Source organism: Corythoichthys intestinalis, chromosome 1 (assembly GCF_030265065.1).
Source record: "Corythoichthys intestinalis isolate RoL2023-P3 chromosome 1, ASM3026506v1, whole genome shotgun sequence".
In the NCBI taxonomy this organism is placed as follows: Eukaryota; Metazoa; Chordata; class Actinopteri; order Syngnathiformes; family Syngnathidae; genus Corythoichthys; species Corythoichthys intestinalis.
Window position 1 is genome coordinate 21,199,283 of NC_080395.1, and position 16,718 is coordinate 21,216,000.

The 16,718-nt window shown below is 40.2% G+C and overlaps 1 protein-coding gene across 3 annotated transcripts in view; it reads right to left on the reverse strand.

The window, feature by feature from the left end:
• The window catches only part of adamts18 (ADAM metallopeptidase with thrombospondin type 1 motif, 18), a 172,340-nt gene that overhangs the window by 89,921 nt on the left and 65,701 nt on the right, over positions 1 to 16,718 (reverse strand). For all 3 annotated transcript variants that reach the window (XM_057843203.1, XM_057843192.1, XM_057843214.1), the window contains 2 exons: positions 13,053 to 13,148; positions 11,210 to 11,358 (listed from right to left, as the gene is read on the reverse strand). In XM_057843203.1, the coding sequence (XP_057699186.1) occupies positions 11,210 to 11,358; positions 13,053 to 13,148 (245 nt within the window). The remainder of the gene's footprint in view (positions 1 to 11,209; positions 11,359 to 13,052; positions 13,149 to 16,718) is intronic.

The window sequence follows — 16,718 nt, forward strand, 5'->3', positions numbered from 1 at the left end:
GGGACTTCCAGAGCAGGGGGGCACAGTGACGAAAAGCTCTGGAACCTAAGGTGGCGAGACAGACACAGGTGAAGGAAAGAGGAAGAGCGAAGTGAACGGGGGGGACAGTTAATACAGAGGAGATTCCATTGGTAGGGAGGTGCCAGGCCATGGAGTGCTTTAAAGGTATTGAAAAGGATCTTGTAATTTATTCTTAGTTTTACTGGGAGCCAGTGAAGTTGACGAAGGATGGGGGTGATGTGGTGTGCGGTTGGGGTCGGAGTGATGAGCCGTGCTGCTGAATTTTGGAGGAGCTGCAGTTTTTTGGAGGGACTTATTTGGGAGACCGAAGAGCAATGAGTTACAGTAATCGAGCCGGGAAGTGACTAGACTAAAGACAAAAGTGGAGGCAGTATGGCGGGTGACAGAAGGGAGGAAGCGAGAAAAATTGTGAAGGTGAAAGTAGGCCGATCTGATGGTATCATTAATATGGGAGATATAGCAAATTCCTCAAAATCAACAGGAAGTGACCCAATATGAACAGGAAGTGAACACAAAATGCCCCCAACATCAACTGGAAGTAAACTCGAAATGGCTCAAAATAAACAGGAAGTGACCCAATATACCAGGGGTCCTCAAATACAAATTTTGAAGGTCCACAATTGTTTTTGTCATAAAAGCATGGGTCCATTTATTATTGTCGGTCAAGTGTAAACAAACAGATTGCAAAGTGCCAGCTGTGACTCGTGTTTCATACTGCTGCGGTCCGTCCACTCTAGCTCGCAGCACACAGGCTCTCTCAGCCAATCAGAGCATCGTTGTCATAGAGATGACAACAGAAGTGGGAACATGGAAGATATTTGACTAAAAATGAAACAGAATTTAGCGATAGAATAGTAGCGCATAGTGATAGATCGGCGATTCATACAAATAATATATGTAAAAAAAAGTTGGTGTTTTTTTTTGCGTTTTTTTTTTTTTTTGCCATTTGCTCTGGGTCCGCAGAGGTGTGCAGTGGTCCGGTCGTAGACCGCAGACCGCTAATTGAGGACCCTGGCAATATACCAACCATTACAGCAAAGCCACCATCGTAATTTGTCCAGTAATTGCACTTTCTAGTTTTATTTGACGTTATTTATTTGTATTATTAAAAGTTTTCTATTAAAATGTTTTATATATACTGTATCTCAGGGGTCAGCAACCCGTGTCCTCGAGTGCCACTTTCCAGCTTGTTTTCCATGTCACCCTCCTTTAACACACCTGAATCAAATAATCATGATCATTATCAGGCTCCTGCAGAGCTTGCTGATGAGCTGATCATTTGATTCAGGTGTGTCAAAGGAGGGAGACATGGAAAGCAAGCTGGATAGTGGCACTTGAGGACCAGGGTTGCTGACCCCTGCTGTATCTGGTCTGCCAACTTTATTTTTCTTTTGATGTGTTTATTTATTTATTGTACATTTATGTGAGCAAAACCCACAATTTTGCAGCGTGCAAGGGTGGCATGGGGGCCCCAGGGATTTATTGCTTGGACCCCAAACAGACCCGAGCAACACCACTGACAGATGTTTATGGTGGCCATTTCGCTGAGAGCTTGACTAAACCATGTACAGGTCACCCAAAACCCCTTCATGCTCAAATTAACAGCAATGGCCAATATGGAGGACCAAATCCTAACGTGCATTCTTTGAGTTGGTGTGAATGTCATTTTGGTAGGACATGCACAACTGTCAATTTGGAACATTTTGTAGGGTGTGAATGACATTAGCAACAGGCAGATAGATCTAGGCTAATCCATGTGGTTTTGGTCCGATTAGGAAGAGAGGGCCCCTGCCAAATTAATCAGTGAGATTAACAGTGGTACACTCAAACACATGCACACAGTTGAACGAGTTCGCCACTGCATGATGATTCACTTATGTACTACTGAGATAAACCTTTGAGGTTCAGCACAAATGACATCCAATATAGACGCTGACTATCACATCTTAAAAGGTAGCATATTAAATAAAAGTGACGTTTTTAGAGTGCCTGCCCAACTACTACTCCAACGATTGAAAAAATCTATACTATGTCTCCTTTAAGGTCTAGATACCTTTCCCTCCCCATATCCCACTGACCCTATAACTCAGAGTCACAGCAGTTGCAAAAGCGCCTCTCTCATTGCTGCAGCAATGATAAACGAACTAGACAGCTAACCTGCTTGCAAAGGACCTCCTCCGCAGGCCCTTCTTGCTCTGCCGAACGTGGCGTATGCGTAACGTGTATCATATGAGCAGAAAACAACTTTGATCCCCTGGCGGGAGGGATTAGGAGACGGACTGGCTGCGTCCGTGTCTGCCTGGCTGTTAAGTAAGATCTGATGATTGCAGTGAAGCGAACGGTCCAAATATTTAAACCGACCTCGTTATGTGTTTGTAGGGGGGAGGACGAATTGTGAAAACTTTGTAAAGCCAGGATGATGTGCTGGAAAAGCTGTTAATTAGCACTGTCAGGCTTTTAAGATGCTGTTGTGCTCTTTTTGTTTTTCTGTCAAAATGTGTTTTTTTTTGTTTTGTTTTGTTTGTGTTTCTTTTTGTTTAGAATAGATTTACATTTTTTAAATTCTACCTCAAAGCTACTTTTTGATCTAGTTAAAGTATCTCTTTAATTAGCGTGCTAGCTAGCTAGCGATCCGTCACCTAAACAATCTACTATCTATAAACTATCAACGGTTGTCTTTCTTGTTTGTAGAGGAGAAATTGTTCAAGGAAAATGGTGATGGAATGTAGTGCACAAGGTTTTCAGATTAACTGCAGCTGCTGTCTCACTTATAAATGACTAGCAGTATGGCCAGGCATTGTTCGATGTTGTGTAATGTAAACGCAATACAACTTAATGGCAGATAAAACATACTTTCCCTAGAGATGCAGCTGTAATGCAGTAAGAGTAAAAGGACACCATAAAAAGGTTAAAGCGCAACTGCTTTTCCATCACTGTGTACAGTATTGTGGAAAGCGACATGGAGAAGAATGAGAGAGACAGTCTTTATGTTTCACAGATGCTGCGCGTGCGCACCATAAACTACATGACCTCAAGAGACAGCGCATTTATTGAACATAAAACACCAAAACATAACAAAAGCAACCTCCACTCTCAGTCATGGTTGCCACAACTACCCATGAACCATTGCGGGCGTAACACATAATAACAGTCGCTACAGTATGTATATCCAGCCGAAATGAATCCCTTAGTAATATTCCGGAAAATTGTACATTTTTTAAAAATCCAGCATCTTGTTGTGGAGTACTCAAAGCCACAACCTATTGTCACAGCACATTTAAATTTGTACATGAAACCGTAAAGTTTGAAAGCCGACTGCGACATTGTAATCGCAAGAGATGCTTCTTTTGTCCAAAAGACGGTGCTGTCGACTCCACAATCAGAGATTTTCTTTCTTTCAAATTTCTTTTTATTGGTTTCACAAAGATACAGAACAAACCCCCTCCCCAAACTAAACAAAAACCAACAAAAAAATGTTTCACTCTAAGCTGTTCAACACAACCAACCGTGAAGTCTAAGTCTAATGTCCATAGAGCCATAGAAAGTTCTTCAGTGCCATCACTCCCAATACATAATGGTTACAGTATCAGAATAGAATAGTCAGATGTCCCAACAAGTAGGAGCAGCATGGAAAGTCACCATACCGTTGCCCATCCCCAATAGCTAAATTAACAGTATGACAGTGCATATGTCATTCCTGCACGTGTGTGGCAGTGTTGTCAAAGTATGAAAAATAAGGTCCCCATGTACTATAAAATTTCTTTTCAGAACCGCGAAGAATATATCTGATTTTCTCGAGCCTGAGGTTCATCATCACATACCTTATCCAATGCAAAGTTGTGGGTGGGGCAGCCTCCTTCCACCTCAGAAGAACCAAACATCACGCCAAAAGGGGGGGTAAAAGCAATAACCCTAAACCCCCAAGTAGGCAGCCACAGACCCTCCGGTAAACTCCAAATATTGATATTAAAGGATCAGGAGTGATTCCGACCCCTAACACTAGGGAGAGGGCTTCAAAAATACCCTTCCAAAATGTTTCTAAACTCGGACATAACCAAAACATATGGATCAGTGTTGCATTCGCCAGCTTACACCTATCACATAAAGGGCTGATTTCTGGAAAGATTCCGGACAATCTTACCTTAGAATAGTGTACCCAATGTACTACCTTAAATTGAATCAGAGCGTGACGGGCGCACATAGATGAATTATGTACCCTACCCAAAACCTTAGATCATAGTGCATCTCCAATTGGTGCTTGAAAATCCCGTGCCCACAGGTCTTTGATTCTGGATAAGGACGGAGCTACCATATGAGAAATTAGATCAAGAATACGCTTGATTCCCCCTTTCTCTGTCGGATCTAAAGACATTTTATCATCTAAAACAGTTGTAGGAGGTTTATTTGGGAAAAGTGGTATGACACTCTTAACAAAGCTTCTAAGTGGCAGATATCTAAAATGATGTGAGTTAGGAATATTAAATCTTTGGACTAGCAGTGCGAAAGAGGCAAAAATATCATCCACAAAAAGGTCATTTAAACGTGTAAGACCCAGGTTGGACCACAAATGAAAGGCTTTATCGACTGTTGAGGGTACAAAAAAAAAATGCTTCGACGCCACTGGGCTAAAAAGGCAAGTACCAACTACACCATTTTTTCCCTATATTGACACAATCAGAGATTTTCTATGCTAAATTTGGGAGTTTTGAATTAATTTTCAGCACTAAATGGAGGCCCACAGAGATCAAACCAATCTAAAATCATTCCCAGAAACAAAGTACAACTGTGTAAAGTTTCGTCGAAATCTACCCTGCCGTTTCATAGTTCCTAGGGAATGAACACACACACACAAACACAGGCAGTTTTATTTATAGGTAAGTCTAGATTTTAGGGCTGTCAAACGATTAAAATTTTTAATCGAGTTAATTACAGTTTAAAAATTAATTAATCGCAATTAATCGCAATTCAAACCATTTATAAAATATGCCATATTTTTCTGTAAATTATATATATATTCTGTAAAATAAATTGTTGGAATGGAAAGATAAGACACAAGATGGATATATACATTCAACATACGGTACATAAGGACTGTAGTGGGCATTTCACTCTACTGTCATTTAAATCTCTCTATGCTGTCCTCACTCCGAAGTGTCTACTTTTTCCAAAGCTAGACAGCTAGTGAACGACGCCATAATAATCAGGCTTCTTTCTTTTTTATTCGGATTTATTAATAAAATGGCCTCAAACCATTGTCCTCTTTAGACCGTCGTAAAACTACAAAAAAAAAGTACACAAGCATTCCATTAGCAACAACGTTAGCTTAGCACGCTATACAGGTTCACAAAACAAACAAAAAGCATCTCATACAAAAAATATAACATTTCGCTTACTAACATAATATGTACATTATTGACAACAACCATACTTACGGACAAATCTTGTCCAAGGATCATATAAGCACAACATTACAACGTAGGCGTCAGCCCGAGACGTCGTACAGCCATATTGAACTGGCAAGACAACAATAAACGATGTCGCAAAGCGACCACAAGAGTTCGCTGTTAGACAGCACAAAAAGCCTTGCTGTAAAACTTACCAAAAGGTAGAATACTGTCTGAGCGGGACATGTGCGTTAATTGCGTCAAACATTTTAACGTGATTAATTTAAAAAATTAATTACCGGGCGTTAACGCCATAATTTTGACAGCCCTAATAGATTTACAATTACTCAGAATAGTAGTTTAAAATAACCTAGGACAATTTGCTTCAACAAAATTTAGTTTATTTCATCATATAAATGGCACATATAACAGTCACACATGTGGACAATTTTGAGTCTAATGAACAGATCTTTTTGGGACATGGAAGGACAACAAATGACCCAGAAAAAATGCAAGCACCGTATTAGATGACCAGAGCATAGATTTTAAGCCACAACTTCAGAATTGTGAGCCTCATGTGCAAATATAAAATTACTAACGATTCATAACATTCATTACACACGCCTTCCATTTCAATTTAACTAAAAATTGATTTTGCTTGACAAAACACAAATGCTGGAAAAAAAAATATGAAAGGTGCTGCCGGCCATAAAATTTGTCTTGACTGTTGCTTCATGTTCATCGGCCAAAAGTCCAATGAGCCAAACTCCAGCAATTAGTTCCACCATCTATTGGTCCCCCATGGTTGTCCACCATGGACTGAATCACACGTATAAAAGGGAAGGCGTGACTCGCCAAAATTGGCTTGATAGCATCCAGTAGACTTTCTTTTTGAGTTTTTAACCCCCAAAACAGTTACGTGAAACATGCATTTTGAAAGGCATGTTTATCATGCTTCACCAGAAAATAACCAGGAACTGTGCTGAAAGGCAAACAGGAATGCTCCAATTTTGGTTTGAATACGTAATTGAAGGAACATTTTGGGCCTTTTACGAAAGAAGATGATTATTATATCGCATCCTAAAGCCAGTTTCATTTAGCAACATACAATTTGGATAGGGTAAACTGTATATCACTATGTCAAGAATCCATCATTCCATAAAGGAAGTGTCTTTTTCAGGGCAGACTAGTCCCAAGGACTATGTTTAGTGCCTACCAAAATGGGGCTGAATAAATTAGACTGTGGCTGAGGCGATATTATCAACCATTGTACAGTAGAGAAAATAAGTATTTGAACACCCTGCTTTTTTGCAAGTTCTCCTCTGCTATTTTGCAAGTTCTCCCACTTAGTAATCATGGAGGGGTCTGAACTATTCATCGTAGGTGCATGTCCACCGTGAGAGAGAGAATCTAAAAAGAAAATGCATGATTTTTAAGTTATTTGTGTGATACAGCTGCAAATAAGTATTTGAACACCTGTCTATCAGATAGAATTCTGACCCTGAAAGACCTGTTAGTCCGCCTATTAAAAGTCCATCTCCCCTTCATTTATTATCCTGAATCAGATGCACTTGTTTAAGTTCGATGGCAGCATAAAAGGCACCTGTCCACCCCATAAAATTAGTTAGACTCAAACTTGTAATATGGTCAAGACCAAAGAGCTGTCCAAAGTAGAGGTGGGAATCTTGGGGCACCTAATGATTCGATTACGATCCAGAGGCTACGATTCGATTATAAATCGATTAATGATGCATGTAACCCCCCCCCCCCCCCCTCCAGCTATTAGCTACTTTTAATGTTTTGTACATTAGTTACAATATTGTACAAAAATCCTCTCAGGCTTAAATAAACTACTATTTCAGTATCAAGTTAACAATTCAAAACAGTAAATAAAATACTCAAGTCCCATTCTGTATCAGCAGCTTTAAACTACATTCAGTTAATTTAATGTTGTGAATCAACCATTAAGGTTGTTAAAATGGCAAAAGAATCTGATAAAAGAATCGGAAATTTCAGAGACAAAATTGTTCACCTCCACAAGGCTGGAAAGGGCTACAGAGCAATTGTAAAGCAGCTTGGTAAGAAAGGTCCACTGTTGGAGCAATCAATAGAAAAAGGAAGACGCTAAACATGACGGTCAATCTCAATCGGAATGGAGCTCCATGTAAGATGTCACCTCGTAGGGGCCCCAGTGATCCTAAAAAAAGGTGAGGAATCAGCCCAGAACTACACGACAGGAGTTTTCAATGACCTGAAAATAGCTGGGACCACCATTTCCAAGGTTACTGTTGGTAACACACAAAGACATCATGGTTTGAAATCATGCATGGCAAGAAAGTTTCCCCTGCTTAAACCAGCACATGTCAAGGCCCGTCTTAAGTTTGCCTATGACCATTTGAATGATGCAGAGGACTCATGGGAGCACGTTTTGTGGTCAGATGAGAGTAAAATAGAACTATTTGATCATTATTCCACTAACCGTGTTTGGAGGAAGAAGAATGATGAGTACTATTTCAAGAACACCATCCCTACTGTGAAGCATGGGGGTGGTAGCATCATGCATTAGAGGGTGTTTTTCCGCGCATGGGACAGGACAAGTGCACTATATTAAAGAGAGCATGACTGGGGCCCTGTATTGTGAGATTTTGGGGAACAACCTCCTTCCTTCATTCAGTCAGAGCATTGAAGATGGGTCATGTCTGGGTCATCCAACATGACAATGACCCGAAGCACACAGCCAGAAAAACCAAGGAGTGGCTCTGTAAGAAGCATAACAAGGTTTTAGCATAGCCTAGCCAGTCTCCAGACCTAAACCCAATAGAAAAAAACCTTTGGAGGGCGCTCAAACTCTGTGTTTCTCTGCGACAGCCCAGAAACCTGACTGATGGGTGGGCCAAGATCCCTTCTGCAGTGTGTGCAAACCTGGTGAAAAACTACAGGAAACGTTTGGCATCTGTGATTGCAAACAAAAGCTAATGTACCAAATATTAACATTCGTTTGTTTCAGGTGTTCAAACACTTATTTGTAGCTGTATCACACAAATAAATAGATAAAAATCATACATTGTGATTTCTGGATTTTTCTTTTTAGATTATCGCTCTCATAGTGGACATGCACCTTGTGGGAACCTCTTGGTACCTCACGATACGATTTGCGATACAAAGCTCACGATAACGATGATCTGACAAAGTGGCGATACAGCGATCATCGATACATTGGTGAGGAAATCATTCTAGGATATTCTGCAAACAACTAATAAACAGATAAACAAGCTTCTGCTGTGAATTGGAATGAGTTTATCTCTAGTAGACGTCCAATCCATTAAAACGGATTGAATGTCTATGGCCGTCAGTGGCAGCCAATGCCAGGCAATGAGGTAATTTTGGACCATTTAAGGTCATTTGCCTGTTGATTTTCAGTTACTTTCTGTTGATTTGGGGGTATTTTATGGGTCACTTCCTGTTTATTTTGAGTTAAGAACAGGAACTGACCTGGGAATCACCCAAATGAATAGGCAGTGACCAAAACTCAACAGGAAATGACCTGTAAATGCCCTAAAATGAACAGCAAGTGACATGTAAATGCCCTAAAAATCGGACAGAATGATTGTGAATGCTCTGGTTTCCAATGAACGAACGTTCCCAGTCTAAATGGATTGGGCGTCAAGCATAGTCAATGCAGCCTTAGAGGTAACTGAGACACTATTATGGTGGAAGATTTTGGTAGCAACTTGTTGGCTCCTTTTTATTTATTTTTTTAGACATTGACACCATTTTAAAACGATATCTCGATTCTTGGCAGGAGCATAACTATAACATTTTGGGATACCAAGCATAAGCAGAGTTTAAGAGGGGGTCAGGAGGCCAGGCCCCCCCCCTGGTGGCCGAAAGGTGTCATTGCATGTAATTGACTTTCCTATATATATATATATATATATATATATATATATATATATATATATATATATATATATATATATATATATACTGGACTGTCTCAGGAAATTAGAATACACAATATTCTAATTTTCTGAGACAGTCCTGTACATTAATCCACCATTTAAAGCAGGGGTGTCCAAACTTTTTGCAAAGGGGACCAGATTTGGCGTGGTAAAAATGTGGGGGGCCGACCTTGGCTGACGTCCTTTACATAGAACAATATACAGGACTGTCTCAGAAAATTAGAATATTGTGTATTCTAATTTTCTGAGACAGTCCAGTATATATATATATATATATATATAAGTTGTAAAGCATTAAAGCAAACAACAAAAATGAATGAAATGAAAAAAAAAAACAAAGATATTTATAATGGGTCAAAATTATTTTTCAAACAGATCATGTGACTAGCACCTTAGACGGTCATTTGCTCTGCATATCATTTAAAAAAAAAAAAAAAATTAGGGGAGGGCAATTTTATTTTTCAAATGATTTTTTTTTCTTTGTTTGAAAATATTTTGGGGGGATTGAAGATATTGAATGATTTAGACACAAATGTCCTACCCATAATCTGGCCCAAAAACGAAAAGCATTGCTAAAATCAAAAGAAAACTTTTTAAATTAAAAATTAAGTGTTCAAATGCAAATATTTGAGCCTCATTGATTTTTTTTTTTTTAACTGAAGTGATTTTTCATTTGGAAATATAAATTTTTTTGTTTGAAGCAACTTATTTTTTGATTGAATAATAAAGAAACAAATGTCCTTCCAAAAATGTGGCCAAAACGTAAAACAACATTACTTCAATCAAAAAAAGTTGCTTCAATCAGAAAGAAAAAATGACTTAATTAACACAAAAAATCAAAGAAAAATAGCTTTTAAATGCATTTTTTTGAGTTTCAGATTTAGTTTTGCATTCAAACACATTTTGTTGGGATGGAATAATGAAGACACAAATCTACCTCCATATGGCTCCGCCCAGGGGATACAATTTTTGTCTGGGGTAACTACATTGGCACGACACCGGCAGGCGAATCATATTCAATGGATGACGATCTTGGCAAAAAGTATAGCTGTCCTAAGCAGCCTGATTTAGAATTCCCCTCAAGAATGATGGGAAACAAAAAAACGCTCATTTTCAACTTATTATTATACATATTCTTTTAAGTAAATTTTATTGCTGACACTGCGTTTTGGGGTCATCAACATGTTGTGCCCCCCCCCCCCCGGCCCAAAAGTCAAACTCCGCCTATGATACAAAGTACCATGATATATCACCATTTTAATATTTTGTCACACTCCTAGCAGCTACGATGAAAATTTCAGACCCCTCCATGATTTCTATGTCGGAGAACTTGCAAAACAGCAGGGTGTTCAAATAACTTATTTTCTTCACTGTATGTCATATCATTGTATATGGCAAGTTTGATCACTCATCATAAAAAACAACAAAATACATACAGTGTGTTATAAAACAAGCTTCCCCTGTGCATGTTAAGACCACTAACAGAGAGGTTGTGCACGGTGGGATGCGCTGAATTACATTTGTGCGAGCGAGCAGCGATGCGGGAAGTTGGCAGCCCTCAGCGCAAAAAAACTCTTGTTTTTACGAGGTTTTCCCCCACCCGTGTCTGGAGCATGGAGAGAGATTGTCTTGCTGTCTGGACTGTCAGCTGACTTGTGTGAGAGGGTGTGCATCAGGGTGCATGAGTGTGTGCGTGCTGACAGCTACCTGGCAAAAGATGCTTTCAGGTGTGTCCAAAAAAAAGAATAAAAGAGCTGTTCTCTTGCAACCATGGAGCAACTATGTTTCCTTGGATGATGACATGATGAATGCCATCTATGAAGTGCTTGTGTGTGTATTTACCTTGGACTGGTGCAGGAGCGCTCTTTGTGCATGACCCCACCTCCACACGTTCTGGAACATTCGGACCACTGGGACCAAGGAGACCACTGACCATGGATTGCTTTGGGGCCATGCTCCCCATATTTTACACATTGGCCACGCCAACACCACTGATGAAGTAAAAGTAGAAGTAAAATTTGGAAATAATTACATTTTTACATGTAGTACAATGGAACAAATAAGTATTTAGTCAACCACTAATTGTGCAAGTTCTCCCATTTGAAAATATTAGAGAGGCCTGTAATTGTCAACATGGGTAAACCTCAACCATGAGAGACAGAATGTTGAAAAAAAAAAACAGAAAATCACATTGTTTGATTTTTAAAGAATTTATTTGCAAATCATGGTGGAAAATAAGTATTTGGTCAATACCAAAAGTTCATCTCAATACTTTCTTATGTACCCTTTGTTGGCAATAACGGAGGCCAAACATTTTCTGTAACTCTTCACAAGCTTTTCCGCACACTGTTGTTGGTATTTTGGCCCATTCCTCCATGCAGCTCTCCTCTAGAGCAGTGATGTTTTGGGGCTGTCGTTGGGCAACACGGACTTTCAACTCCCTCCACAGATTTTCTACGGGGTTGAGATCTGGAGACTGGCTAGGCCACCTCAGGACCTTCAAATGCTTCTTACGAAGCCACTCCTTTGTTGCCCTGGCTGTGTGTTTGGGATCATTGTCATGCTGAAAGACCCAGCCATATCTCATCTTCAATGCCCTTGCTAAAAGGAAGGAGATTTTCACTCAAAATCTCTCGATACTTGGCCCCATTCATTTTTTCCTTTACACATATCAGTCGTCCTGGTCCCTTTGCAGAAAAACAGCCCCAAAGCATGATGTTTCGACCCCCATGCTTCACAGTGGGTATGGTGTTCTTCAGATGCAATTCAGTATTCTTTTTCCTCCAAACACGAGAACCTGTGTTTCTACCAAAAAGTTCTATTTTGGTTTCATCTGACCATAACACATTCTCCCAGTCCTCTCAATCATCCAAATGCTCTCTAGCGAACCGCGGACGGGCCTGGACGTGTACTTTCTTCAGCAGGGGGACGCGTCTGGCAGTGCAGGATTTGAGTCCCTGGCGGCGCATTGTGTTACTGATAGTAGCCTTTGTTACTGTGGTCCCAGCTCTCTGTAGGTCATTCACTAGGTCTCCCCGTGTGGTTCTGGGATTTTTGCTCACCGTTCTTGTTATCATTTTGACGCCACGGGGTGAGATCTTGCATGGAGCCCCAGATCGAGGCAGATTATCAGTGGTCTTGTATAGCTTCCATTTTCTACTAATTGCTCCCACAGTTGATTTCTTTACACCAAGCATTTTACCTGTTGCAGATTCAGTCTTCCCAGCCTGGTGCAGGTCTACAATTTTGTCTCTGGTGTCCTTCGACAGCTCTTTCGTCTTGGTCATAGCAGAGTTTGGAATGTGACTGACTGAGCGTTGTGGACAGGTGTCTCTTATATCGATAATGAGTTAAAACAGGTGCCATTAATACAGGTAACGAGTGGAGCCTCGTTAGACCTCGTTAGAAGTTAGACCTCTTTGACAGCCAGAAATTTGCTTGTTTGTGGTGACCAAATACTTATTTTCCACTCTAATTTGGAAATAAATTCTTTAAAAATCAAACAATGTGATTTTCTGTTTTTTTTTTCCCACATTCTGTCTCTCATGGTTGAGGATCACCCATGTTGACAATTACAGGCCTCTCTAATCTTTTCAAGTCGGAGAACTTGCACAATTGGTGGTTGACTAAATACTTATTTGCCCCACTGTAAATCCATTATTGATTATGGGACAAGAGTCCTCACCATGTCCGGTCCGCAGCTCGTACCCTCGGCGGCAGGCATGAACTTGGTCTCGCATCGGTGGCCCGTGCGGTGACACCACAGCGACTTGCAGATGTCCTGAAAGATGAGGCACACAAAAAAATGAAAGACTGGATATACTGTAAATAAATATTTTAAATGTAGGGAAGAAATATAAAATGTCAATTTTGTGAAAAGTGTGGATAACAGAAAAAAAAAATCTTGGATACATTGAATTAGTTGCACTTTGTTACTATCTACCACTGCAGAATGAGCATTATCTGCTCCCTGCCAGCATCAGAAGCGCTTATGGTGCACCCATGGAAAAAAAAAAAAAGCCTAAAAAAAGCCTGGATGTCAAATCTAATCAGTGCGCTTCTTTAATGAAACAGGCTATAATTGTATGTGTCATCTGACCCAACAATACAGAAATGGAGAGAGTGAGTGAGCACAGAGGGAGAGCCTCATATCGGGAGACAGGCTGCCGACACTGGCAGCCGGCCCGGCTGCAACGGGCACAGGGGAAGAAACGGGGATGGAGAGCCAAGGCAAATTAGGCTTTCGGACTTCGCTGGGTTTGGGGTTTTTAACATGGATTTGGGTGTCATACAAGGCAGGGGTCGGCAACCCAAAATGTTGAAAGAGCCATATTGGAGCAAAAAAATTATATATATATATATATATATATATGTATATGTCTGAAGCCACAAAAAGTTGAAAGCCTTAAATATGCCTTCCAAATAAGGCAACACATGTATTAGGTATCTATATTATCTATATTAGCCAACTATCAAAATGACTAAGTTGGCTACAAATACATAATGAGCCTTCATGATTACCGTATTTTCCGCACTATAAGCCACACCTGAAACCCTTCAATTTTCTCAAAACCCGACAGTGCGCCTTATAATCCGATGTGCCTTATATATGGATCAATATTGGTTAATCATGGCTTGACATTCCATCTAGCTCAGCTCCATCTCGTCGATGCATAATGCAACACTAACCACTACTACTACTACTGTGCCTTACAATGCAGTGCACCCTATACATGAAAAAGGTTTTAAAATAGGCTATTCATTAAAGGTGCGCCTTATACTCCGATGCACCTTATAGTACGGAAAATACGATAAATGCAGTGCATCTTATAGAGAATGACGCACCACGTGATTACTCTGTTGTATGATGTCGCCTCAAGTTTAACATTGTTACAATATTAATGCATTAAAAGAATGTTTCTGTCATGTTTGTCTTCCTACAGAAACCGTATTAAAACTAAAATAAGTCCAGGGAGCAACAGCTGCTATAGAGCCACAGGTTGCTGACCCCGATTTAAGCTTTATACCACAGTTATTGTTTCAAACTAAAAGATTTCAAAATAATGGGTTTGAAATGCATTATTAAGCCTCTAGCTACGATTACAATGGTGGCCAAAAGTATTGGCACCGCTGCAATTCTGTCAGATGATGCTCAATTTCTCCCAGAAAATGATAGCAATTACAAATACTTTGGTAATAATATCTTCATTTATTTTGCTTGCAATGAAAAAACACAAAAGAGGATGGGAAAAAATTAAATCATTATCATTTCACACAAAACTCCAAAAATGGGCCAGACAAAAGTATTGCCACCCTCAGCCTAATACTTGGTAGCACAACAATGAGTTTCCCATAATGCTCTGCTGGAATTTTAGACCATTCTTCTTTGGCCAACTGCTCCAGGTCTCTGAGATTTGAATTGTGACTTCTCCAAACTGCCATTTTCAGATCTCTCCACAGGTGTTCTGTGGGATTCAGGTCTGGACTCATTGCTGGCCACTTTAGAAGTCTCCAGTACTTTCTTTCAAACCATTTTCTAGTGTTTTTTGAAGTGTGTTTTTGGTCACTGTCCTGCTGGAAGAGCCATGCCCACTGAGGGAGACCCAGCTTTCTCACACTGGGCCGTACGTTATGCTGCAAAATTTGTTGGTAGTCTTCAGACTTCATAATGCTATGCACACGGTCAAGCAGTCCAGTGCCAGAGGTAGCAAAGCAGCAACCCCAAAACATCAGGGAACCTCCGCTCCATGTTTGACTGTGGGCACCGTGTTCTTTCTTTGAAGGCCTTGTTTTGTTTTTTCCTGTAAACTGTATGTTGATGCCTTTTCCTAAAAAGCTCTACTTTTTTCTCATCTGACCAGAGAACATTCTTCTAAAACGTCTTTGGCTTTCTCAGGTAAGTTTTGGGAAACTCCAGCCTGGCTTTTTCATGTCTCTGTCCTACCATAGAGTCCCTTTTCATTCAGACGCAGACGGATAGTATGGGTTGACACTTTTGTACCCTCAGACTGCAGGACAGCTTGAACTTGTTTGGATGTTAGTCGAGGTTCTTTATCCACCATCCGCACAATCTTTCGTTAAAATCTCTCGTCAATTTTTTTTCCCGTCCACATCTAGGGAGGTTAGCCACAGTGCCATGAGCTTTACACTTATTGATGACACTGCGCTCAGCAGACACAGGAAAATTCAGGTCTTTGGAGATGGACTTGTAGCCTTGATATTGCCTGTGCTTCCTCTCAATTTTGCTTCTCAAGTTCTCAGACAGTTCTTTGGTCTTCTGTCTTTTCTTCTTGCTCAATGTGGTACACACAAAGACACAGGACAGAGGTTGAGTCAACTTTAATCCATTTTAACTGGCTGTAAGTGTGATTTAGTTATTGCCACCACCTGTTATGTGCCGCAGGTTAGTAACAGGTGCTGTTAATTACACAAATTAGAGAAGCATCACATTATTTCTCAAAGGGTGCCAATACTTTTGTCCGGCCCATTTTTGTGTACATTGATAATGATTTTTTTTCCCCATTCTCTTTTGTGTTTCCCCACCAAAACAAAATAAATGAAGACCAAATCATTTGTAATTGTAATCATTTTCTTGAGAAATTGAGCATCATCCGACAGAATTGCAGGGGTGCCAATACTTCTGGCCAACAGTGTACATTTTCAAACTAGAGCTTTTAATTAGGTTAGCAAATCTGGGTTTTAATCTGCTTTCGGGCTTAAATAAGGGTTCAAACTTGAATAGGAGTTTAACAGGGGTAAGGACTTCTACTAATCGATGCTTCAGACCATGGCTAGGTGTTGAAATATGAGTTTTACAGAGATTGATGGTCTAAAGTTAGGGTTCGAAACCAAAGTTAGCAACGTTTAGCATCAAAGATTTGCATCTTGTTTTCAATAAGAAACCCTCTTAAGGTCACGGTCATGCAAACAGCCTTTGGAATAACCTGAATAGCTATGATATAGTTTTGTGCGCCAATCTCCTAGCTATACCATTTGTTTGAGTCTTTTCCCAGTGGTTAGCAGCCAAGGAGCATTTCCATTTGAATAACAGCTAACATAAAGATTTCACCTCGCCTAAGGGGCTCGACCAGGGGTAGAAGGTGTCCATCCATTGAGGGAATTCAACCCTTTGGTAAAACAACAGGGGTCTTGGGCTGTTTGGCAAAGATCACTGCGATTTATAAAGTGCCCATTTAGTGCGACATCATTGATGCTGTAAGGGTGACAATACAAGGACCCTGTATGGTAGAGGTGCTCATTACTGGAGGTTCCTGATGGTCTTAAATGCTTGTTCATGTGGGATAGTTCCGGTACATAAAAAAAAAACAAAAAAAACAGGACTATTCAACAG